This window comes from Oncorhynchus mykiss, chromosome 19 (assembly GCF_057628025.1).
Source record: "Oncorhynchus mykiss isolate SJ-2025 chromosome 19, ASM5762802v1, whole genome shotgun sequence".
Classification (NCBI taxonomy): Eukaryota; Metazoa; Chordata; class Actinopteri; order Salmoniformes; family Salmonidae; genus Oncorhynchus; species Oncorhynchus mykiss.
The window spans coordinates 54503129-54527531 of NC_143040.1; the positions used below are offsets into that span (position 1 = coordinate 54503129).

At 43.1% G+C, this 24403-nt stretch overlaps 1 protein-coding gene and 1 pseudogene across 1 annotated transcript; one reads left to right on the forward strand and one right to left on the reverse strand.

Annotated features, from left to right (window-relative positions):
* Nucleotides 1-883: 883 nt before the first annotated feature.
* LOC110498366 (1-phosphatidylinositol 4,5-bisphosphate phosphodiesterase beta-2-like) lies at nt 884-15963 on the reverse strand (annotated as a pseudogene).
* On the forward strand, nt 13826-17743 carry LOC149975239 (uncharacterized). Its single transcript, XM_090211380.1, has one exon. It carries the CDS (start codon nt 16198-16200, stop codon nt 16924-16926), a length of 729 nt encoding a protein of 242 aa, XP_090067506.1. The 5' UTR covers nt 13826-16197; the 3' UTR covers nt 16927-17743.
* The last annotated feature ends 6660 nt before the right edge of the window (nt 17744-24403 follow it).

Genomic DNA, 24403 nt, shown 5'->3' on the forward strand with positions numbered 1-24403 from the left:
GAGAGCTATTATATGTTACAATATCAATACTCTAAGTCCTATCATCAACAGATTTCAGCCAGTGTATGGCTGTGGACTGACTACATAGTCTGAATGGAATGTTGGCATATTGGCAGTTCAGTTGAACAAGTATTGGAATCATTCCTCTTATACTGTCTGACTAGCTAGCTAACAAAGCTAGTGCAGATAAATTCAAATTAATTATTTTACACAATATCGTATCACATCGCTGGCAAACCATGTATGAACAACTCCCTGACCAAAATGTCTGACCTTTATCCCATCATAAGAAGGTTCATACCCAATCTATTTTCTAATTATATGGCATGATCTTTGTAAACTCACGGGGCTCTATCAACGGCTCCAGGGGCGTTATCAGGCCTCCACATCACTGCCTCACAGAGGTCTGTTACTTCATCCTAGCAGCAGTATGCTGATTTAAAGTAGGATCCTAGGGCCAGGATGTTTTCCTGATAATGTAACCTGACCAGGAAATGGTCAGGTAAAACTCCTGGTCCTATTACTCAACAAAAGTGTCCGGGTACAAGCCTAGAATTGTTCTTCCACAAGCAATAAATGTTTCTAGTTAAAAACATATCTTACACATTACATTTTAGTCATTTAGCAAGCACATTTAGAGGATATTATTTTTATCCCTTCATTAAGTGCTCTACCAAGAAAAACACATTAGCTGAGGAATATTCCAAATCTGCCTAAAGCTAATTATTATACGTCTAAATATAATTCTTGTTAATTAAACGGGCCAAGAGAAAAACAACATGAATACATTCTGTGTGTCTGCCATCACCCCTAGTGGATGAGATTAAAATAAAACATGAATTTGTTGAGTCATAAAACTTAACTACAGAGGGCTTTAAAACATCTAGGAGTGAGTTGTATTGAGCGCTTTGAATGTGTCGCTGTATTTCTGGATGAGCTGCTCTACTTTCTTCTGGAACTTCTTCTCCAGTTCCTTTATGTCCTCACTGTGGACAGCTCTGAAAGAGGACACATATGATATATGAATTTCAGAGGCTCCTTAGAGCATCCTCCTTAGTGAATTTCCTGAAAACAAAAATAGTGAAACATTAAAAAAGTTAACCTTTTTAGATTAAACTATACTAAATATGTTCACATCACCAAATAATTGATAAAACACACTGTTTCACAATGAAGGTCTACAGTAGCATCAACAGCACTGTGTAGGGTAGCACCATGGTGTAGCTGGAGGACAGCTAGTGTCCGGCCTCATCTGGGTACATTGACTTCAATACAAAATCTAGGAGGCTCGTGGTTCTCACTCCCTTCCATAGGCTTACACAGTAATTAGGACATCCTCCAACCTATCAGCTCTTGCAGTATGAACTGACATGTTGTTCACCCAATTAAAGGATCAGATAATTAATCTAGTACTAAAAGCATAAGCTACAGCTAGCTAGCACTGCAGTGCATAAACCGTTGGTGAGTAGTTGACTCAAAGAGAGAAAAATATAGTTTAACAGTTTTGAACAGAATAATTTAAAGGAGAAGAAAGAGAGAGAGCTACATTTCATAGTATTTTTTACTTTAACTTACTTAGCTAGCGAATGCAGCTAGCTAGTTTAGCCTACTCAAACACCCGGCTCAAATAGAGAGGGATGCTAAGGTAGCTAGCTGGCTATCCAACATTGGAACTCTAAGTCAAGGTAAGCTTTTGGTTTTGTAACGATGCATGCTGAGATTCAGGAAGCAAGTTGAGGGAGTGAGTGTTTTAATAAATAAACACAACATAATACAAAATAAGAAACACAAACAATGCACAGACATGACACAGCAACAGAAACAATAATGCCTGGGGAAGGAACCAAAGGGAGTAGCAGGTAGCCTAGTGGTTAGAGTGTTGGACTGGGTAACTGAAAGGTTGCAAGATCGAATCCCCGAGCTGACAAGGTAAAAATCTGTCGTTCAGCCCCTGAACAAGTCAGTTAACCCACTGTTCCTAGGCTGTCATTGAAAATAAGAATTTGTACTCACTTGACCTGTCGCCGGCTGGGGTACTGGAGCCTGGAGATCTGGCTGAGGCATGAGAGCCAGACGAACCAGCGGAGGCAGGGCATGAGAGCCTGTAGCGGCTCCTGGACCCGATGTCATTCCCACCAAAAAAACTAAAAACACTCCCTGATGCTTCCCTTAGGTGAGGTGTTATTCTGTAATGATGAGCACTGAGAGTTGGGGAGCAAGTTCAGGGAGTGCGTGTATAAATAAACACTACAAAATAAGAAGCACAGACATGACATAGAAATAATAACACCTGGGGAAGGAACCAAAAGGAGTGACATAAAAAGGGAAGGTAATCAGGGAAGTGATGGAGTCCAGGTGAGTCTGATGACGTGCAGGTGCGCGTAATGATGGTGACTGGTGTGTTCCATAACGAGCAGCCTAGAGGCTGGAGAGGGAGCACACGTGACAGGTTTTATTCATTTATTGCCACCGGGACCCACTGGTGTAACTGCTAAACTACTTGCTGACTGTACTCCGTACTGCATGATTGTAGTGGATTTACTAACGTTTTAGTTTTAGTTGCTGTGTTTATTATGGTGTTAGCTAACATGGTGACAATGATATAGGCTGTATGTAGCGGTTAGGATTTGAAGGTTTGGCTTGGAAAGTTTTTTTTGCTTGGTCACAGGCAGCTGATGTGTTGTGAACTGAAGTCCACAAGCGAAGGGAACAGATAAGAGGAATTATAAGATCAAAGGGATTATGCTGTTTGTATGTGGTTGGTATGAAAGTGAACTGTGCTTGTGTGTAAGCAGGGGTGTATTCATTCTGCCGATTCTGTTGAAAAACGTTTATTGACTGGAAGCAAGCTGAACGAAAAGAGAATAAACATACCTGAACTCTTGTTTGCAACTGTTGGACTAATGATTACACCCTAGATCAGCTAGATGCAGGCAAGAGTGTGCAAGGCATTATTGAACGTGTCAAGTTCAATCAACTTGATTGCTCAAATTTCTATCAACCTATACACCTATGTTGTAAACGTTCATTTATAGGCTAGGTTGTAGCAACCTCATGATGGGTATAGGGATATAGAGATTAGAGTATAATGTAGTTGTCTAAACTGAATCGATGTTACATTGAGCTGGGTGAATGGAATATGAATGACAGTCATCCAATATGCTGTAATATAAATAAGGGAAAGGGGGATACCCAGTCAGTTGTACAACTGAATGTACCTTCTGCATTTAACCCAACCCCTCTGAATCAGCAATGCTCATGAAAAAAAAACATCCTCTCTCATCTTAACTGCACCAACCGCCACTGATGTGTTTCCTTTTTACAACACAGAAGAGTCACTGGTGTTACCTTCATTGGCATCTACAGGAGTGGAGTCCTCAGGTGCAGGATCAGATGAGCTGGGCTCAGATGCAGGGTCAGGAGCCACAGCAGGGTCAGCAACAGGAGTGGATTCCAGTGGAGGCTGCTGAGGGGAGAACGGCTCATAATAATGGCTGGAACGGAAATAATGGAATGGCATCAAACACCATTCAACTGACTCCGCTCCAGTCATTACCACAAGCCCGTTCTCCCCAATTAAGGTGCCACCAACCTCCTGTGGTGGATTCAACATCTGGATCAGGGGTAGGGACGACCTTGGGGTCAGGAGTCAACTCTGTGGCTTGTTCAGCCTCTGGGTCAACCTTAGGGAGGCCCTCAGGCTCTGGAAACTTCTTAACACTCTGGGTGGGGTTAACAACAGATGGCTGAATGATTGGGGCAGGTTCATCCTCCACACTGACAGTGTTTGGGGGTGACATTTAATCCATGTTGGGTTCAGGCTCTGAAGGGGCCTCTTCAGGAGTAGGTGGAGTATCCTGGGTACTAGTAGAAGTATCAGCTTACTTCACTGGAGAGGAAGCTTTAGTATCTTTAGTATAGTGAATTGAAATGTTGGCCCTATCCAACAGGAAACAGCCTTCTTACCTGTTTCTGCAAATGCAGTCTCCTCCCCCACAGTGTTATGTTGACAAGGGGCACCTCATAGGGGGAGACGTAGTCTGCTGAAGAATGTGGGGACAGAGAACAAGTCCATCAAATCCCTAACAAAGACACCATAAAACCAATCAAGCCCTGTTCACATCTTACTATGGAAATGTTTTGTTGTGAAAGGAGAACCTTAGGAGTGAAACATTTTCAGTGTTTCAATGAGCTCTGTCTGGGAATTGATTTACCTCTGTTGTCTTTGTTGCCTTCTCAGAATTCTTTGTTGGGTTGAATAAGGCATCTTTGAAATCTGAGGCAGAACAAGACAGTACAGAAGAAATCAGTCCCCTAGTGAAAATTTTATTTCAAATCAATGACTCTTAAAACACCATCTATAGGTGTTCTACCTATCCTACCTACACAATCATCCAATGTGAAAATTGAAATGTGAATACAAATTATTCTGTACCTTTTCTAAAAAATAGAAGCTGAAAGTAAGTGTACTGTACCTGCAAAAGCAGCAGGGATGTAGTCCTTGACCTTGATGTACACAAAGAGAGCTGTCAGAGTGAGCGGCATGTTGCTCTCGCTGCGCAGACAGATGTGCTGGAAGCCTGCAGGGCTCAAACCCCCATGAATCAATCAGACACAGTCAGAAGCCTTCTGACTCAAGGTCTACTTCAATCAGCCTCATTGTCGGAAAGACTGGGCAGAGGTGCAGTTTAAACCCATGTAGAAATACTGTAGGTAACGCTACATGAAGTTGCTCTTATATCTATGTAGCAAAGCTGTAATCACTCAACACTAACAACACCATGTTAATACTGTGGTTTTACTAGATTAATAGCAGTGTTACTTCACAGGTATAAGAGAAAGGTAATGCAACATGTTATCATACAGACCTGACTGAAAGGCCTCAGTGGGAATGATCCTGTGGACCTGAAAGGCCTCAGTGGGAATGATCCTGTGGACCTGACTGAAAGGCCTCAGTGGGAATGATCCTGTGGACCTGACTGAAAGGCCTCAGTGGGAATGATCCTGTGGACCTGACTGAAAGGCCTCCGTGGGAATGATCCTGTGGACCTGACTGAAAGGCCTCAGTGGGAATGATCCTGTGGCCCAGAAACTTCCCGCCCTCCTCGTGAACCACGATCCTGAGGGAGGCCATGTCAGGTAGCAGGATCTGTCCACACAACAAGCTTGACCCTTCTGACATGCATTCAGCAAGGCAAAATGGTTAGCTTGTAGAAATTATAGTTGAACAAATGCCTTCTCAAAAACAAATGGTTCCTCGTTCCACACTGGGTTAATGGTGTTCGGTATGGGATACAACTTGGTCCGGTACTTCTTACACGCCTGTCTTCACACTCTTGTCTGACAGAAACGGGCCTGAATAGATCTGTAAGGAATTATGATGGAGTTATGATAACGGATATATATGATACACTGGAGGTTGGTGGTGCCTTAATTGGGGAAGACGGGCTTGTGGTAATGCCTGGAGCGGAATAAAACACATGGTTAGCATTTTTTTGTATGCCATTCCATTTGCTCCGTTCCAGCCATTATTATGAGCCGTCCTCCTCTCAGCAGCCTCCACTGATGATTTGGTTAAACAAATGTAACCTTTATTTAACTAGGCAAGTCAGTTAAATGACTGTAACGCCTTTAGAAACACATGTAGGCCTATGGTAAGGGTCTTTCTATGAACTAGGTTAACATTGAGGATTTCCTACACTGGACATCTTGTTACAACTGATAATTGACAATAATCTCCCCATTTTTTTCATGTCATTACCTTAATATATTATGGAGGATCATAGCTAGATTCAATCAAATGTACAAGTTGATTTACAACCTATGTTTAACCCTTTATCATGGTTGCTGTATTGATTGATTTGTCCACAACCGTGTGGCATAAAACATTTATTTTCTGTCCTTGCAAGTTGTTAAGTATGAATCAGTTAAATGTGTCATTGAACTTTAACCCTGTAAGAATCCTGGATCTAGCTGTCGGATAGTTTTATGTATAGAGATCTCAGAAATGCAGTGTAACTAGGTAACATTTTGTGTATTTTAATGTAATGGGGTGAAAACAGTTTTCGTGGGCACAAAAATCTAAAATAATGTATGCATTGCAAAATCAAATTCTTAAAGACCTTGATACTTAAAACCTATATCATCTACTTGAACTTGGAGCTCAGAAATGTAAGCGGCCTACTGGAATAGGCCTACCTTGAAAATATGAAAATTTCCTCAATTTGGTGCTTGAAATGTTCTTGTAATCATTGTACTCAATTAAAAGTGCTCATGCTCCCATATAATTATCTGTGGTTTCCTTTTTGATCCATTTTTGTGAGAGATGTGGGAATTGATGTTTGTTTCCCATCGCTTCAATTGAAGGGTATTGTGCTACTCTGTTGCGGTAAAACCACATTCGGTTATTATGAGGACGACAACATCTAATGTTGGCTTCAACTTGGCTTTCCATAAAAAATCATTCCTCTAAAAAAAAAGAACCTGGTTTTTGGTCACTTTCTCATCATAAAAACTGCGATGGTGAGATTCAAATGGTGAGATGAATTCATCGCTATTCATGGGTTTATTATGTGTCTCTGTGTCGGCCACATAGGCTACAAAACAATCAGCATGCATCCAATCTATTTAGTCAGGCAATGTCCACATTATTCTCACATATTTTAGAATGTAATAATAATTTGAATATCAATGCATTGGCATTGGCCTACTTTTTTTACACTTATTGCTTGATTTTTTGGGGGGAGGGTTCTATATTAGGCCCTATATGTACAATTATATAAATTATACAAGTGTATAACATTGAGGTCCTTGAAGATTACAATTAAGTGCTTGAAAAAGTCCCTGAAAAACCTTGAATTGACTTGCCAAATGTCTGTATAAAGCCTGCTTAAATTATGTATAGTCCTAGGCCTATGATGTTGTATAGGTAGAGTTATGGGCCAATTTTAATATATTCACTTTTATTCCTCTAAGTACACATGTGGAACTGCATAAAAATATTTTTGTTGTCGTTTCAAACCATTTAGAAATTTGATCCCAATGTCACACATTTCCCCATTATTTATAGAAAGACCCAAGAAGAAATAGAGCTGCAGACACAGCAGACATGTATACATATTGACTGTCCACTTACAGTAGACTATCACAAAACAGACAGACATGTTCAACCAAGATGAACACACACACAGAAAGAGAGAGATGAGAGCGAGAGAAAGCCTGAGGGTATGCTACTCTGAAAAACAAGTGGGAGGAAAATAGCCCCCAGTTACAAACAGCCAGCTGCATCAGCTCTTCCAAAGTAGAACCGTGGATAATAATCCAGAGTGGTTTGATAATGACTAAACAGTCCAATAACTACATTAGATCTTTTATGAGATATTTTAAATGCCTGGCACAAAAGCCCGAAGCAAGAATACTGAATAGTGCCGATGTCTGCTGCTCTCTCTGAGATTGGAGTTAACATAATAATAATAATTACATGCCTTGATGGTCAGTGTGTTGTCAACGATGGTGTCGATCCTGTCACAGTAGGGGTCAAACTTCTTGTTACTAACGCAGAAGAGGTCATGATTGAGGAGGTAGTCTGTTGTTCTGTTGAATTCAAATAAAGACATGTTGTGCTGCATTAGGAAATCTGGAGAAAAAAACAACATATTTTCAGAACGTTTCAAAATCACATTCATGTTTCTTCACTAATGCATACAGCACAACATTTTCATGTGAGATGGATCTGCATTTTTGTGGCATGTGCAGTAGAGCAGTGTGCAACGTGCAACTCAAAACAGGTCAACACTGACCTGCAGTGGTGAATATAAGAAACACTTAACATCAATAAAGAAACTCTACAAATGTGCCTTATAATGACTAATAATAATGATGGGAACAATCATAAGTCATTACACCAGTTTATCAGCCATAAAACAATCCTAATCCCAGATAGATGTTATACAGTAGCTTTACCCATAGTTTGATAGTTGAGCGCCACCATCTGGCAGCCAGCATTCCAGAAGGGCTGTGGGCTGTAGTTGGACTAGTCTGGTTCCTTTAGGGTAGATTATTCTCATCTGCCTGTTATACCCGGATTGACATGTTAAGGGAGTTTGCATTCACAATGTGTGGCAGAAAAGAATGATGATTTCTTAGTATTTGAGGGTAATTCAATCAGGGCTAAAGTGGCAGTTGAGAAAAGGATACCCCACAAACTCAACTGCAGTCTTGGATATCATATTCTCCCCTTTGGTCTCCACAAAAGATGAGATGAGGTAGCTCTTGTTTTTCTCTGTCCACAGGATAATGAGAGGGTGTAATGAGGTCTGTGTGTAGCTGGTGTAGAGGAGTCAGGCGCAGGACAGCAGATATGAGTCAATAAACGTACTTTATTCAACATATACAAATGCAATACTACATACAAACAATTACTCACAAACAGACATGGGGGAACAGAGGGTTAAATAATGAACAAGTAGTTGGGGAATTGAAACCAGGTGTGTAAGGCAAAGACAAAACTAATGGAAAATTAAAAGTGGATCGGCGATGGCCAGAAGGTCGATGACGTCGACCGCCAAACGCCGCCCAAACAAGGAGAGGGACCGACTTCGGCGGAAGTTGTGACAGAGGGATCATGCAGAATATTATTTTCTGTCAGCAACAACAACTAGATTAACAGGTTCTATATATAACATGTACTTTGTGTAAAGTTTGTTTTTAATCATATGAGGTTATTATTTTGACAAAAACTGCATCTCTCATTCCTATTTCTGTAGAGGCAAAAGTTACCCTCATCTAACTCCTGCCCCAACTTAACATCAGCAAATCACCCTGGCGCCCTTCGAGCGCCAGGGGGGAAGAGCGGGAGCAGGCGTGACAGATTCAATGCAAACAAGACACAGTGGCACTGGAGAAATATGATAAGATGAACACATAGGCCTATCTCTCTGTTCATTCTTAGCCTGACATTTCAGTGATTTGTGTGGTATTAAAAAATATTATGCTAATATGTGTCAAATAACGTGGATTTGCATAATATGTTTATGGCCCGCTATCAAAATTCCTGCGTTGCCATGTAATGCTTACTGAATGAAGAAACGTTTTTAGTACTGCATATCCAGGCTCTGGTCTGTCCCCGAAGTGAAGGTAAACGGTAGACATGTTCTCTGTATCCACTTTATCTTTTCATTATTATTTTGGGTGTAAGGGAGGATCACCTGTTTTTTACAAATATATTTTGCTGAAGAGAGGGACATCCATTTTCAATTCAAAGAGGTCCGATTTTCTCCATGTAATCCTTATTATAAATAACGTTCACTCCCTGAATGAGCTGGAGGCAGGCCAAACATCGTCAAGCCTGGAGGAAATCAGTGTGTGACAGTAAACTATGCTGAGGCGTTTGGTTTGGTCTGTGTACCAGTTATAGCGGAGCTCTGGGTGCCCTTAAATGGCAGTGTTGAGTGAAGGGGCCATGAGATGTGTGGTGTGGTGTGGAGTGGAGTGGAGAGGCTGCTGTGCTGCACACAGGCTCCAGTGCCCAGGCCCAATATGACACTCTGTATTGTGTCTCAATGGACACCTGCTGGCAGAGCCACAAAGAAAGCTGTCACTGCGAGATGTAAAGCAGGGGCCACTTCCTGGTACACTGTTTCTGTAGGCACTGGGGTCTGGACTACGGTTGTAACACTCTATATCATTAGTAACACTCTATCTCTGTTGTCTGTGAGTCTTAATGAATGAGGTATGTGTTTATGGGGACTACAAGATGGGTCGACAATTGGTCATTGGTCTACATTAGTTAGATGCTTTGTTTTTGTTGGCACACACCATATCGGATCAATAGGACTATTCTCTAGCATTAAGGTCCAATATAGCATTAGGGTAAGTGTTAGGACTGGGGCTAGAATCCCCCAACATAGGTGGCATATTCCATTGAAAATGGGTGAATCATTTGTTTACTACAGCACTACTGCACTGCCTGGCACTGAGAGATGAGGACTGACTGACACCTGACTTTGAACAGGATCTCGATTGTCATGGTGAATCCGTGGATGATGATGGGTTCTTCATCCAGTGGTTTTCCCTTCCAGCAGTCCAGCTCCAGGCAACGGCAGCCGGCCAGCAGACACTGGCGGCGCCGACACGCTGGAAAACTGACCTACTGTGGAGGGATCACAGGGAAATATGTTCCATTACACTCTAGAGACACTCAAAGGCATAAGCAACCGTCTGTACGATTTCCAGTCATTTTAATTAATGAAATAACCCAAAAGGATTGTATAAATTATCATTCATCCATAGACTTTCTATTGCTTCTATTACTAGCTCTGAGCTCACATTTACAGACAAGATTTACAGTCAGATAGAACAGCTGACCTGTAGAATAAGACACATGCACATTATAGCAGTGTTACACATCTCTCTTCTATAAAACACTGGATTGAAAATACAGTAATGATTGGGAATAAAGTGCAGTCAATGATGATTGGTTAGTTCTCCTGTCCTGTCTGTAGTAATCAGACTGCATCTATGTGTATCTCTCCTCTGTTGGCGTTGGAGGAGCAGGGCTCATACTTTTCGATGAGGGCCTTCACCTGGTCAGGTCCGATACGGGAGAAGAGCTCTTCAGTGAGGCGGGGGTAACGCTGCTTCTTGTTGACCACGCCAAACCCTAAGCCAGGGAACCACTGCATGAGCTGGACCCTCCAACCGAGCAACTGTTGAGGGGAACATAATGACAATTACACCTGGCATCGCCTCATGCCTGTATTCTCCAATTAGTAAGAATCACACTGCTCGGTCAATTTCGAATTTCACTTACTAGGATGTAAATATCTCATATATCTCAGGCCAGGGACAAAAACTCATCAGGATGAGCTTGAAAGCAGCTTCATGGAAGATATCCAGTTCATAGTGTCACCCTGAGAGAACACACAATTTACCTCTCACATTATTACATTCCACTGGAAATCATTCATGACACACATTCAGAAAGGACTATAAGTACTTGAACTATATATGTTTGTCATTTAGTAGACACTCTTCTCCAGAGCGACTAGGGTTAAGTGCTTTGTTCAGAGCACAGATTTCTCACCTAGTCTGCTCTGGGATTCAAACCAGCAGCATTTCTGTTACAGGCCAATACTCTTAACCACAAGGCTACCTGCCGCCCTATACAGATGCAAAACTCAGAATTGTGGGGAGGTGTGCTGAAGCCAGGGCACTCTCCACCCTCTACTTATCGGCTAGAAACATCTTGTAAACACTGAAGATGAAAATAAAGACAACACATAAATCTAGTTTAAATTGATTTAATATGTTGAACTGTTGTGGGAGCTGTTCAACAAATTCAACAAAATTGTCTGTGGCTCACTTTTTGACAGGGATCTTAACATCCGTATTGGTCTGAAGGGAGATACAGACATACCTAGGATGGAGAGGTTCATCATTTTTTTACCTTGATTTTTTACATTCAACATAAAGAGAGACCTGTCCTTGTCCACTAACATTTTCTCCATGAAGACATGTCTGAATGCGTTGGTCCTCGATGGGTTGTAAGCAATGGACAGGATATCAGCAGCCCAGTTCTATAACATCAGACCACAACCGCATGAAATTGCTGTCTGGATTTACTACTTGTCATGATAATAACTGTTTCGTTTTTGACCACTAGAGGGCGTAGAAATGATCAGTCACAGTGCCTCAGGAAGAGAACCAATTGTTATTTTCATTAGAGTTCATTAAAACTGGATATTGTAGTCGTAAACTCATAAAGAGTGCAAGGACAGAGGATGCATTGTGGAGGAAATGAAGGCTCATATTAGTGGTTGACCTGAGGCAAGGTTAGTGCTGCAGAGCCAGTTTGGAATCTGGCAACTAATATAAACAAATGTTGGCGGTTAGGTGATGCTGATAAGCAAATGTACTCTAGACATTTACATACCTATTGATGTTTATGACACTTAATGATTTTAAGTTATGCTACATACAGTATGTGTAGAATGAGCTCTGGTTATTTCATGTTGCTGTGGGGAAAGATGTCATGACGTAAGGATTGTGATGTGTATTACCTGTATCACATTCTCCTTGTAAGCAAAGAAGCTGTGGTAAGTCAAATTTCACCACGCCTGTGACAACAGTCAGGGTTTTGACTAGATGGTCGCTGTTTGGAAAATGCAGGTTGAACACATTCCTGACTTTAGGGTGCCGTTGATGAGGACGGACAGACAAGAATAAAACAAAGATGAGGGACCAAAAGTAATTCCTATGTTCCTATGTTATCACAATGATGATTATTGTGTAGGCAAAGCATTTCGTTTGTGTTTTTATGATCTCTTTCTTTCACACAGTAAAAAAAGTACATCATTTGACACTTTCTCTTGTATTCCCTGTCATCCTCTACTATCCTCTAGGTCTCCATGTATATTTGGAAAGGGGGAAATGAAGCCTGCTACATCCTGGTGTCTGTCTTCCATACACAGGACGCCTGGGAGCTCAAGCCTGACGAGACAGGCAAATCACTGCAAGAAAACTCCAGACAAGAGCAGAGAAAGATAAGAGCAGCAGCTCAGCAGAGGAACTGGGGATCTACTATATCTTCAACAGATCAAGTGTTTGTTTTGATACAGTATCCGTGGCTTACAGAGGAGCAACTGATCCCCTTGAAAGCAGAACAGAGGATAGAGTGTCATCCGATGGCACACCAGTTATAGGGATGATGTTGTTTATTCCCCAGGGAATAGCTGTGACCTCCCTCAGTAGTAGGGAGTAAATGGCTGCACACTGAAACTCTCTATGGAGACAGCTCAGGGTGGGTGCAAGCAGTGGGAGAGGTTCAAACTGTCAAACTCAATCATCTCACTACAGCTTGATCTGCTGCACAGAAATCACAAATCTGGGCTCTCTCGCTTTAGCTGCAATCACATCACCAACACTGTGTGGCCAGTATGTGTGCATTTGCATTGTGTTTATTGCTGCTTTTGCAATACAAATTCCCTCTCAGTTACACAATACACACTTTAGAGGCTTTGACAGGAAAGCAGATAAAGACTGGCTTTACTGAGTGGATCACACAGCAGTGGAAGCTGTGCACATCTTAGACAATGGTACTCACTTTAGAAAGTTTTGCATATTTTCCTGATGTGTTCTCAACGTCCAGGAGCTCTGTCTACTAGAAATGGGGAATTATAAATCCACAAGCCAATGACTATGATAGAACAATTATTATTTTATGATTGCATGAACAGATAGGCATCTGCAGCACCCATAGTAAATTGAATTATGCGTTCTACTACTTGCCTGAATCCTCTGTACGGAACAAGTGGTTAACAGACTGATGTACTGCAGAACAGAAGGTGCTGTGAGAGGAGCAAGATGGAGAGAGGTAGAAAGCAAAAGAGCAAACGAGAGAGCACTACAGTAGAATGAGAGAGAGAGAGAAGGAAGCAGCTGTCAGCCCAGTGAACGTTGTGCAGTGCAACAACAGGCTGGTAAAACCCACATCAGCTGTGATCAATACAATTCACGAGGCTGCTGGGACTGTAAACGCGTAATGCAGAGTTTTGAACCATCTCACAACTAGATCCAATTCACATCTGTTAACATATATTGTGGTAACAGTGGTTGCGGCGCTGAGTCATCCCAAATCCTGACGGACCCCATTCCAGAGCTGTGGAGTCTGAAGCAGCCAGCACAGCTGCTGGACACGTTTCTATTGGTCTGGATTCAATACATAAGGATCTAAACTGTTGAACTAAACAACCAGGCAGATAATATAATGTGACGATATTTACTCACTGTAAATCAATTATTTCCAAGTAATTTCTGGTTGTACTAGCCCTTAGGGTCCATCTTCATGGTGACAGGTGTCACGAATTCCACCAAAGTCGGTTCCTCTCCTTGTTCGGGCGGCGCTCGGCGCTCGGCGTCACCGGTCTTCTAGCCATCGTCAATCCACTTTTCATTTTCCATTTGTTTTGTCTTGTTTTTCTCCACTGCATACCTCACATAACAATCAGTACCCAAATATAGACTGCCATACTGTACAATATTGAGAGACAATAGCCAGGATGCTTGTTCAATCTGTGATTGCTGATCTACCGGTATATTGATTTTAATTTGCATTCAGTATTGTGGAGATGAGAAATTAAATGTACTGCATCATGTTAGATGTCCAGATGTGGCAGGGAGGGCACTGATTAATGTTGATTCATGGCCTCTGCTCCTGACTCCTCCCTCCCTGTCATTTGGGTAAAATTCATTTTAACAGCAAGTAATACCTTAGGCAAATTGTATAGGGATCGGAGGACCCAAGTTACATAAGGATAAAAGTGTTTGGGGTAATAATAATGTATCTTACTTCCATTAGATTAGATCAGGGATGGGCAAATGTCATGTAGAATTACATGAAATTTGTTATGAAATTGCTAAATCTTCTCCATGCCCATGGCAAATATATATATATATCTGCTGTCAAGAGGGGGAGTCACTAAAATGTTTTACTGTGGCCCCTCATGATGAATTCAGATGTGTTTGTGGCCCCCAGCCCCACACCCCATCAAAGTTGCCCATCTACCAATTATATCAAAAAGAACATGATTCACACTTTTCAAGGGGAAACTTGATAGGCCAGTGGAAATGATTTCCAATGCAGCAATAAAAGCATACAGTATGGTAGACCTACAACAGACAATATCAAGCATTTACACTGTAGAGATCCTCAGTCAAAAGTATGTAATTCATATAATGAATAGATGGGCAAGGATCAGAAGAAAAACGGTGTTTCACTCATACCCCTCACTCCCCGTTACCATATAGCAGGCACCATATAGCAGGCAAATAAGTCAGTCAAGCCCCCCCCCATCCAACAGTCACCTGAGATGGTGTGTTGTGTGATGTCACCTGACCATGCGCTGGGCACCGCTGGACTAGAGACACTTGAGCTAGCCTGGCTGCGTCATCTATATAGATTCCATCCCACACGAACACGCGCACGAAAACAAACACATATGAGACAAATACCCCCAGATGATCCTGCTGAGCTGCCACGCTTTGTTTAAACGTCTGACCTTTCAAGCTGTTGAATCAATCCGTAAAACCAATTATGTTTTATTAAAAGGTTTGTATATGACCCACATATACTATATTACATGTTTTTCATTTGGACCCAATGTCCTCTGCTCTGCCAATTTATCAAATCAAATCAAATCAAATCAAATCAAATTGTATTTGTCACATACACATGGTTAGCAGATGTTAATGCGAGTGTAGCGAAATGCTTGTGCTTCTAGTTCCGACAATTTAGGATCCGTTGTGGCCATGTGCACCAGTAGGCCTATGCGTAAATATAGGTTATCGGCCACTGTCCAAGGTGCTGAAATCACAAGGGGCTGAAATCATGTGCGCCACGGCACCAAGCGTTGGCACTGCCATTGGTGACGTTTAATTTGAGCCTTCAGTACCTGCCCTTCAAGCTTTCCATCCCTCATTCTCATAAATACAGTCTAGACTCTACACCGCAACACACACTGCTTCATTCCTAGTACCAGTTCCACGTTTATGTCATGACGCAATCATAGTCTACTTGGTCTGGACAATTTACACCATCCGCATACATGCATTTAATTTTTAACTCTAGTGTTGGGGTGCGTTTGGTGCGGTTTCATTAGTTAATGCAGCCCGCTGCATATAGCTGCTGGCTCTTTAAGAACCTTCACCCGCCCCCTCTCCTATATTTTTAGCTGAGACAACCACTTAATTTGTTGTAGGCTACGGTAAAGACAGCTGTGTACCGTATGATTTCACTTAATCGATTTTTTAAATGACATCGAATCCTTTACTGCGGATTCGCTGTATAGATGATTCCTTGGGAAATGCCGTCGGAATAAACATTGGTCGTACGGGACTGGGATTCTGCTGGTGGATGCTGAAATTCTCAAGAGACCCTGAGCTGCCTGCCTCATCCATGATGTACATTATGAAACACAATGTTAAACTTGGTTTCTGAGACAAACCGCAGTGCCTTCTAAGATGAAATTAATTAACCTGAAATATATTTAGCAGTAAACTGTTCAATAACGCATATGGTCCACAGTAAGCCTGACGTCTTCTCTCGACCGGATAGGTTCCCGTGTTCTCTTGGATTGTGGATAACAAGAAATCTTCAAGACGGACGGGGTAGTGGAGCATCGAGGGAAACATCGGGGCAATATGAGAGAGCGGGACTTTATGCCCAACATGGAGAGGGGCAAACCTGCCACTTATACAGGGGACAAAAAGGCTAAAATGGCTGCGAAGACGAACAAAAAGTGGGTGAGACTAGCCACTGTCTTCGCATATGTATTGTCTGTGTCCTTAGCAGCCATCATTCTAGCCATTTACTACAGCTTGATATGGAAGCCAACGAGCGCATCCTCTCCAGCGGGGAAGCTAGGGATGCCCGATGAGGTCACAGCCTCTGCTAACATCTCAACAAACATATCCACAAGCACTAACGTCTCAGACACTAACTCTACAGAGACAGACATTTTATCTGTCAATGAAACCAGGTTTGGTGTAAAGACTCAGACCAAGGCATTTCACTGGGAGGGCAGAAGCAAGAGCGCCGCCGTCATCTCCGACGGCGTTTTCTCAGAAAGTGCGCATTCGCAACCGAAAGGACTCTACACGTCTGCCCAAAGCCACATAGCCGCACAAACTGCGGAGAGACCAAACACTGCGGGGAGAGATAACCAGGCGTCTCAGCCTGCTGAGGACAATCGGAGCCCGTTGCGCACTGGAGCCCACAACACCATGCATAATGAAAAAGGGGAGAAGGATGCGGACCGACAAACTACTGGCAATGCGGATCAAGCAGCGGCGGATGCTGCTCCTTCATCCACAAAGGTTCCGCAGCGCACCTCCACCACGAGACAACAAGGTTTGCGTAAAGGAGAGTAACCAGGCCATTAAACAGGAATCGAACCAGGAGTGTTTGACAGACTTATGCAGAGGGTCGGATAGCCTACAGATAGTGGTCTTCGTGGAAGATATATCAAAGAACAGATGATGCTGCGAGAATTGCACATGCACGTATTTTATTGATATCTTACATACCAATAATCTGAATGTGTATGACTGACAATTATAGACTTAAACTGCTTAAAAGAAATATTGTTTCTCCTAAAATACTATGCGTTTTCTGTTACTGTATGCCTTAATTGATGTAAGTCATCTTTCCTTTGGACAGCTCCACCAAGTAATTTATTCATAACCATATTATGGACAAGGACATGACACACCTGTATTTAACTGGTAGGATATATGCCTTTGCAGGATATGTAAACTACGCATTACTTATAGGCCTCCAATGTTATTCTATAACACAACCATTTATCACTGCCTTTGATGGGCCGAGCTGTTGAATAACAGGAAGCATTTATATAGCATTTTGTCCTCTATAGATACATCTGGATTGCTGGCATAGAGGAACCTGTATTATTGAGTTAAGCTCAGGTATGTGCATATAACCATGGACACGTATTGAGTATTTGGTCATGTATATTGAGATATTGAACATCCTTTGGCCTTGATCAAACTTTTAGTCTAATTCAACACTTTTTATTAAGACTATGTTAGGTCTAGGCATATATTACGAGGCAAATAAACTTCCTTGTAAAATGCTTCATCATTTAGATTTTGTTTAAAGAAAGTTCACGCAAAGCAACTTAATAATAACACCTTTCATATTAAACATTTTATTTTGAGAGATCTGAAATCGTTTATGAAAAACTATGTAAAGAAATTGTGTTGGTGTTTTGGAGTTTTGATACAGGTCTCTGATCAAATTTAATAGAAGCTGTTTTCAAATCGCGTAGTCTGATATATTAGATATATTAGATAAGCAATGTTATATCACTTTCCAGTCAAAGGGCTTGTTGTAGACCTAGTCAACTCTTAACCAGCTACCAAGTTGAATTAAGAACCAGTGATAATCCGTCCATTTTTTTGTCCTACAGCTCAAAGGACAGTCAGTTTACTGTCGATGTCTTCAAGTGAGCCTCAAATCTATGATTTTTACAGTATGAACAGGCTAAGATGTGTTCAACAGAGGCAAGGCCCATTGTTTATCAGTCTGCCACAGCACATAGTCAGATATATCTCGTTCTCTCTCTTTCTTTCATATTCCTGCTTCTGACTCACTTCTGGTGAACTCTGGAGAGGGGAAAAACAAGCCTGTATGTATGTATGCTTTCTACTTGAACTGAACGGCATGTGAGGGAGGTGTATTGATTGAACGCTCTGTAGTTACAGTCCACAAAGGAAAGAGGAACGCATTACATAATACTGGGTCGGTACTATTTCCAGCAAACACTCTTTGAAAGGCTTATTTTTCACTGAGTGGTGGGGAGGTTCCGTTGCTGGTCGGACCATCACACTGTATCACAGTGAAATGTAAGCCTCAGTTGAGTAGTGCTGCACTGAAAACCTGTCATGGTGGGTATCTGTTACACTGAGACGTAAACAAACATAATGTAAACACTTGGGACTATTGTAAAACAGCAGGCACAAGAAGCAGGATACTTTGAACAGATTTGTGCACAGCACACAGTGGATGTCGCTACAGCTGTTTCCCCATAGGCGCTACAACACGGCAGTGACATGTTTTGAATATTTCAGTTGGTAAAATCAAATCAACAACAAAAAATGATTGTGCCGAATAGACCTTACCGTGAAATGCTTACAAAACCCTATGCTTATGGATGAAAATAATAATGGAGCAGGATATTGATGAAGGAGTGGATCTGATGGTCTCATCTGATGTTCTTATTCTTCTATATCGGCCCATGAAGAAGAGGGGGAGGGGCAAGTGACCTTTTGACCTCTAAACCCAGTCGCCCCGGAGAATGTTTACATGATGGAGTACTCTGTAGGAGATGGGGGTTGCTGCTCTGTCATCACTGGGGCCAGGAGTTGTTCCTGACCATGTGGCCTGGCCCAAGTCATCCCCACTACTCTCAAAACATCACACCTGAGTCAGAGATTCTAGAAAAGATGAAAGATGTCCTGTTATCCTCTTTTCTAAGGCATCCGTTTAAAAAACAACAGTTTGCTCAATCTCACAGCTCCAGCTGGATTATGTTACAGTATTTGAAGCTCAAGCACAGCTACCACTACTTGGACAATGCAAAGCTGAGCGGACAACATCTTGGGTCCCAGGGAGTTGAGAGTTACACTACCAGTGGGGATTAGCTCAATGCCAGCTATGGAGGATGAGTGACTGTTGATACTGTTGACAGTGTTAGTCATCAGGGCATTACTCTTGCACAGCAGCTCTCCTCTACTTGCCTTTGGATATCCCAGAACTTCTTATGTTTATCAGTCTCTGCATGCACTGCAGTGACACCAAGCATTATTTTAATGTGCCAAAATGCCACCCTGGAGAGACTTTTAAAACAAAGGCAAAATAATCAAAGTTTAGAACCCCATTGTCTGAACAAGATACTATCACAGGAATTGTGAATAATTAATGAGCTCTTGCAACACAGGAGAACAATATGAAGCAAGCTCATAATAGGCTCTTCAATTATTAAAGTCCGGGAAGAATTATCGGCCCAGATTTTATTAATCAAACTAAAGACAAGCCCATGGTGTCATAGTCACTCTTTCCCACAAGATACCATATGGTAAAGTATCGAGGTTTATACAGTGCCTCAAACCATTCTGGGATTTATTTGACCATGGGAAATAGAGCTACTGTGTAAATACCTCAATACGAGTTCAGTTGAGTTGAGCCCTTTGTTTTCAGGGACCTTTTAACCAGGACATCTCAGATGATTGCTGGACTATGAAAGTGTGTATGATTTCACCATTACAACATGGGGCACAGGTGTAGAACCATGACGCAATGCAATAAGCACATGGTGAGGTAGACGTTTCATCCGCCTATTTTTTTTAGAACCAGGCTGTCTATTGAACATCTCAACGACACCTGCCAAGACCCTATGCTGATATTTCATAACAATGCATTTATTCTATAAGGAACAACGGAAGTGCTGGTCTTCAGTCAGTTTAGCTGCGGTTCCCTATAGGATAGATTAATAAAAAATGAATAGGTAAAACGCTTGTTACTGACACCCACCATTTTCTGTTATATAGAAGGCTGCTGCTTATACCTTTAGATTGAGGACTGACCTCTCGCCAATGGAGGGTTTCCTGCTGAAATATCAGAGGGTGACAAAATACAACTTCAGGGAAAAGCAATACATTTATTTCATACAAAACATCGCAGTAACAATCAATATGGTAGTCTGACAGGCTGTCTGCTGGAGCTGTTTGACGACACAGTACCAGCGGAGGTACCATGACGCCATGGCTCAGATCAATAAGGCAAGCTGTACATTGACGGCCTTGTTAGCCCCCTCTCTGGGGGGCGGGAGAAAAGGAAGAGCAGAGCACGTTCAGATACCTCCCGTGTGCCTGTGATGGACCAGGCCAGCTGCTGAGGCGTCTTTGGTTGGTACAGCCTGGGCCGCCATATAAGGGCAGAGGGATGACGCACACGCTCAGTAGGGGAAGAGGCCTGCCAAAATCCACCTGTCTGTACAGAGTGTCAGGGCCACAGGGCTGGATAACCCACGCCAATCAATGCAATGATTATTAACCAGACCATGATCGGAAAGAGGTTATTACAACTACAGATATAGAGATATAAAAATGTCATGGTGCCTCAGATTCACTATCACCCTAACACATGCGAGAGAAAGTTGGTTGCATATCCAGAGCGTAGCTTTAGGAGCTTACTATCATCACCAAGGCATTTAGGGCTACAATAATTTCTGAACCTGGTTCAGATAAGGCTTTTGCTTTGACAGAACATGATTGTCTGAAGGAGACAGCTTACTCCTGGTGAGGCCTCTCTTCAAGCCCCGGGGGAGAATGCAGCAGTCAGGACTGAAACGTGTTAATGCCCTTGAAAGGCCCTGTTTCCTGCAGTGACAGCATCACCCATGGTGACAGGATTGGCTTCCCTCTCAGAGACTCTCTGCTACCAAATGTTAGGGTGCTTTGGACTGACAGCCGAGCTACTGTCACATCCTTTACGACAGAAAACGCTCTGCATTTCAATTCTTATCTTGCTGTGTGTGAAGACAGGTGGCATAGTCCCATACTCCTCTTTAATCCCTCATCAGTTTGTACCACTTATTTCCAAAGCTACTCATACTCACACTGTTAAAGCATAGAGGTGCATCACACCCCTAAAAAACTATTAGTCGCCACTGTGTTCAAACTGTAAATTATATCTGGTGGCTCAGTGAGTTAATTCATTTTCATTATTGGAATGAATACCTAGAGACGGTGGCCCCATGTCCATGAAATGAGAATCCGGTATTTTAAAGGAACAAAGGATAAATTGCCTATTGTTTTCTACCAGGTAAAAGGCTATGAAACATGAAAGTAAGGGCTGATGCAGATGCAACTAAAAAACAAGGAGCCACAAAGCACCATGCTGAAGTCACAGGACCCAGGGCCTTATTAATGACAGGTGGCCCTAGTGAACGCCAGAGGAAAAGGTCATTAAAAGATTAACACCTTGGAGGATTCTCACCAGAGAAGATGGAGGGAACTGTCTCCAACACAACAGGCTGTTAGAGCAGGCCCATGGAGAGCTCATTTGAAATTAATCAGAAATGACTCCCAAATGGAGGCAGCTTAACACCACACTGTCACAGTCCCCCATTCTGAAACACAATTAGTTTTTGCCTTCAAGTTCAGTCAAATCAAGGGTTATCGTGTGCTGCTATCGTGTCATATTACATTATTCAATCCAACTCTTATGGAACACAGGTCACACAGTATCATACTTTTCTAAAGTTGGCCTGTATCAGTGGTGGTTAAGTACTTTGCATAAGCTATCCAATATGGGGAAGTTGGCAGCTGATATGCATGCGAATCATCAGAAACTTCTCTTGGGAAATTCACTGGTGCTGCTTATCAGTCCCCAAATTGAGTATGGGAAGTCAATTGTATTTAAAACGTGACATACAGCGCATTCAGAAAGTATTCAGACCCCTTCCCCTTTTCCACCTTTTGTTACATTTTTTGACAAAGCGAAAAACGAATTTATAAAAAATATATTTTAAAAATAGTATTCAGGTTCTTTGCTTATGAGACTTGAAATTGAGCCCTGGTGCGTCCTGTTCCCATTGATCATCCTGAAAATGTTTCTACAACTTGGAGTCCATCTGTGGTAAATGTAATTGATTGGACATGATTTGGAAAGGCACACACCTGTCTAAATAAAGTTCCTCCGTTGACAATGCATGTCAGAGCAAAACCAAGCCATGTGTCACGACTTCTACCGAGGGTAACTTCTCTCCCTGTTCGGGCGGCGCTCGGCGCTCGGCGTCGCCGGTCTACTAGCCACTACCGATCCCTTTTTCTTTTTCTGGTTGTTTTGTCTGTGTTCCTTTTCACACCTGGTTTTCAATTGCTTTGATTTCTGTGGGTATATAGGGCAGCTGTTACCTGCCGTAATTCGTGCAGGATTAGACTTGTGTGTATTGCGTTCGATGGTATTTGATGTTTGTTGTTTTTTTCGCATTTACGCACGTGTATGTAAAGTGTCGGAACGGTGTTAGTTCCTCCGTGTGTTTGCACGATTATTCGAGAGCGTAGTTTGGGGATTTTTGTTCTGTGCCATTTGCATTGCTGGACTATTATTAAACACGCTCCTCAGACATCCCTGCTCTCCTGCGCCTGACTCCTACACCTCTCACCAAGACGCATGTTATCACAGAATCCTGCGTTTCCGGTGGTGTTGGGGATCCCCTGGTTGGCCCGTCACAACCCCAGGATTTCGTGGCAACAGAGGGCTCTACAGGGGTGGTCGGAGGAGTGCTCAGGCAGGTGTGTAGGAGTTTCCATCGGTGCTACAACGGTGGAGAGTCCAGACCAAGTCTCCACCGTGCACATTCCCTCAGAATATGCCGATTTGGCTATCGCCTTCTGTAAAAAGAAGGCGACCCAATTACCACCTCATCGACGAGGGGATTGTGCGATAAATCTCCTGGTAGGCGCTGCACTTCCCAGGAGTCACGTGTATCCCCTGTCACAGGAGGAGACGGTGGCTATGGAGACATACATATCGGAATCTCTGGGGCAGGGGTTCATTCAGCCCTCCATCTCACCTGCCTCCTCGAGTTTCTTTTTTGTGAAGAAGAAGGAGGGTGGTCTACGTCCGTGCATTGACTATAGAGGTCTAAATTCCATCACGGTGGGGTATAGTTACCCGCTACCTCTCATTGCCACGGCGATTGAGTCATTTCACGGAGCACGGTTTTTCACAAAAACTGGATCTCAGGAGTGCATATAACTTGGTGCGTATCCGGAAGGGAGATGAGTGGAAGACGGCGTTTAGTACCACATCCGGCCATTATGAGTACCTCGTCATGCCGTACGGTTTGAAGAATGCTCCAGCAGTCTTCCAATCTTTTGTGGATGAGATTCTCAGGGATCTGCACGGTCAGGGTGTGGTGGTTTACATCGATGATATTCTGGTCTATTCCGCTACACGGGCCGCGCATGTGTCTCTGGTGCGCAGGGTACTTGGGAGACTGTTGGAGCATGACCTGTACGTCAAGGCTGAGAAATGCTCGTTCTTCCAACAGGCCGTCTCCTTCCTTGGATATCGCATTTCCACATCGGGGTTGGTGATGGAGGATGACCGCATTGCAGCCGTGAGTAATTGGCCGACTCCAACCACGGTAAAGGAGGTGCAGCGGTTCTTAGGGTTTGCCAACTACTACCGGAGGTTTATCCGGGGTTTTGGGCAGGTGGCTGCGCCCATTACGTCACTGCTGAAGGGGGGGCCGACGCGTCTGGGGTGGTCGGCTGAGGCGGACAGGGCTTTTGGTCGCCTGAAGGCTCTTTTTACCTCGGCTCCCGTGCTGGCGCATCCGGACCCCTCTTTGGCATTTATAGTGGAGGTGGACGCATCCGAGGCTGGGGTTGGAGCCGTGCTCTCCCAGCGCTCGGGTGCGCCACCGAAGCTCCGCCCCTGTGCTTTCTTTTCTCAGAAGCTCAGCCCGGCGGAGCGAAACTATGACGTGGGGGATCGGGAGCTGCTAGCTGTTGTCAGAGCCCTGAAGGTGTGGAGACATTGGCTTGAGGGGGCCCAGCACCCTTTCCTCATCTGGACTGACCACCGTAATCTAGAGTACATTCGGGCAGCGAGGAGACTGAACCCTCGTCAGGCAAGGTGGGCCATGTTTTTCACCCGATTTAGGTTTACCATCTCCTATAGACCAGGCTCCCAGAACACTAAGGCAGACGCACTGTCCCGACTATATGATACGGAGGAGCGGGCCATTGATCCTGCGCCCATCCTCCCGGCTTCTTGTTTAGTGGCACCTGTAAGGTGGGAGGTGGACGCAGA

Excerpts from the sequence above, each read along its gene's own strand:
- LOC149975239 (XM_090211380.1), top strand. The coding sequence starts at position 16,198 with ATGAGAGAGCGGGACTTTATGCCCAACATGGAGAGGGGCAAACCTGCC.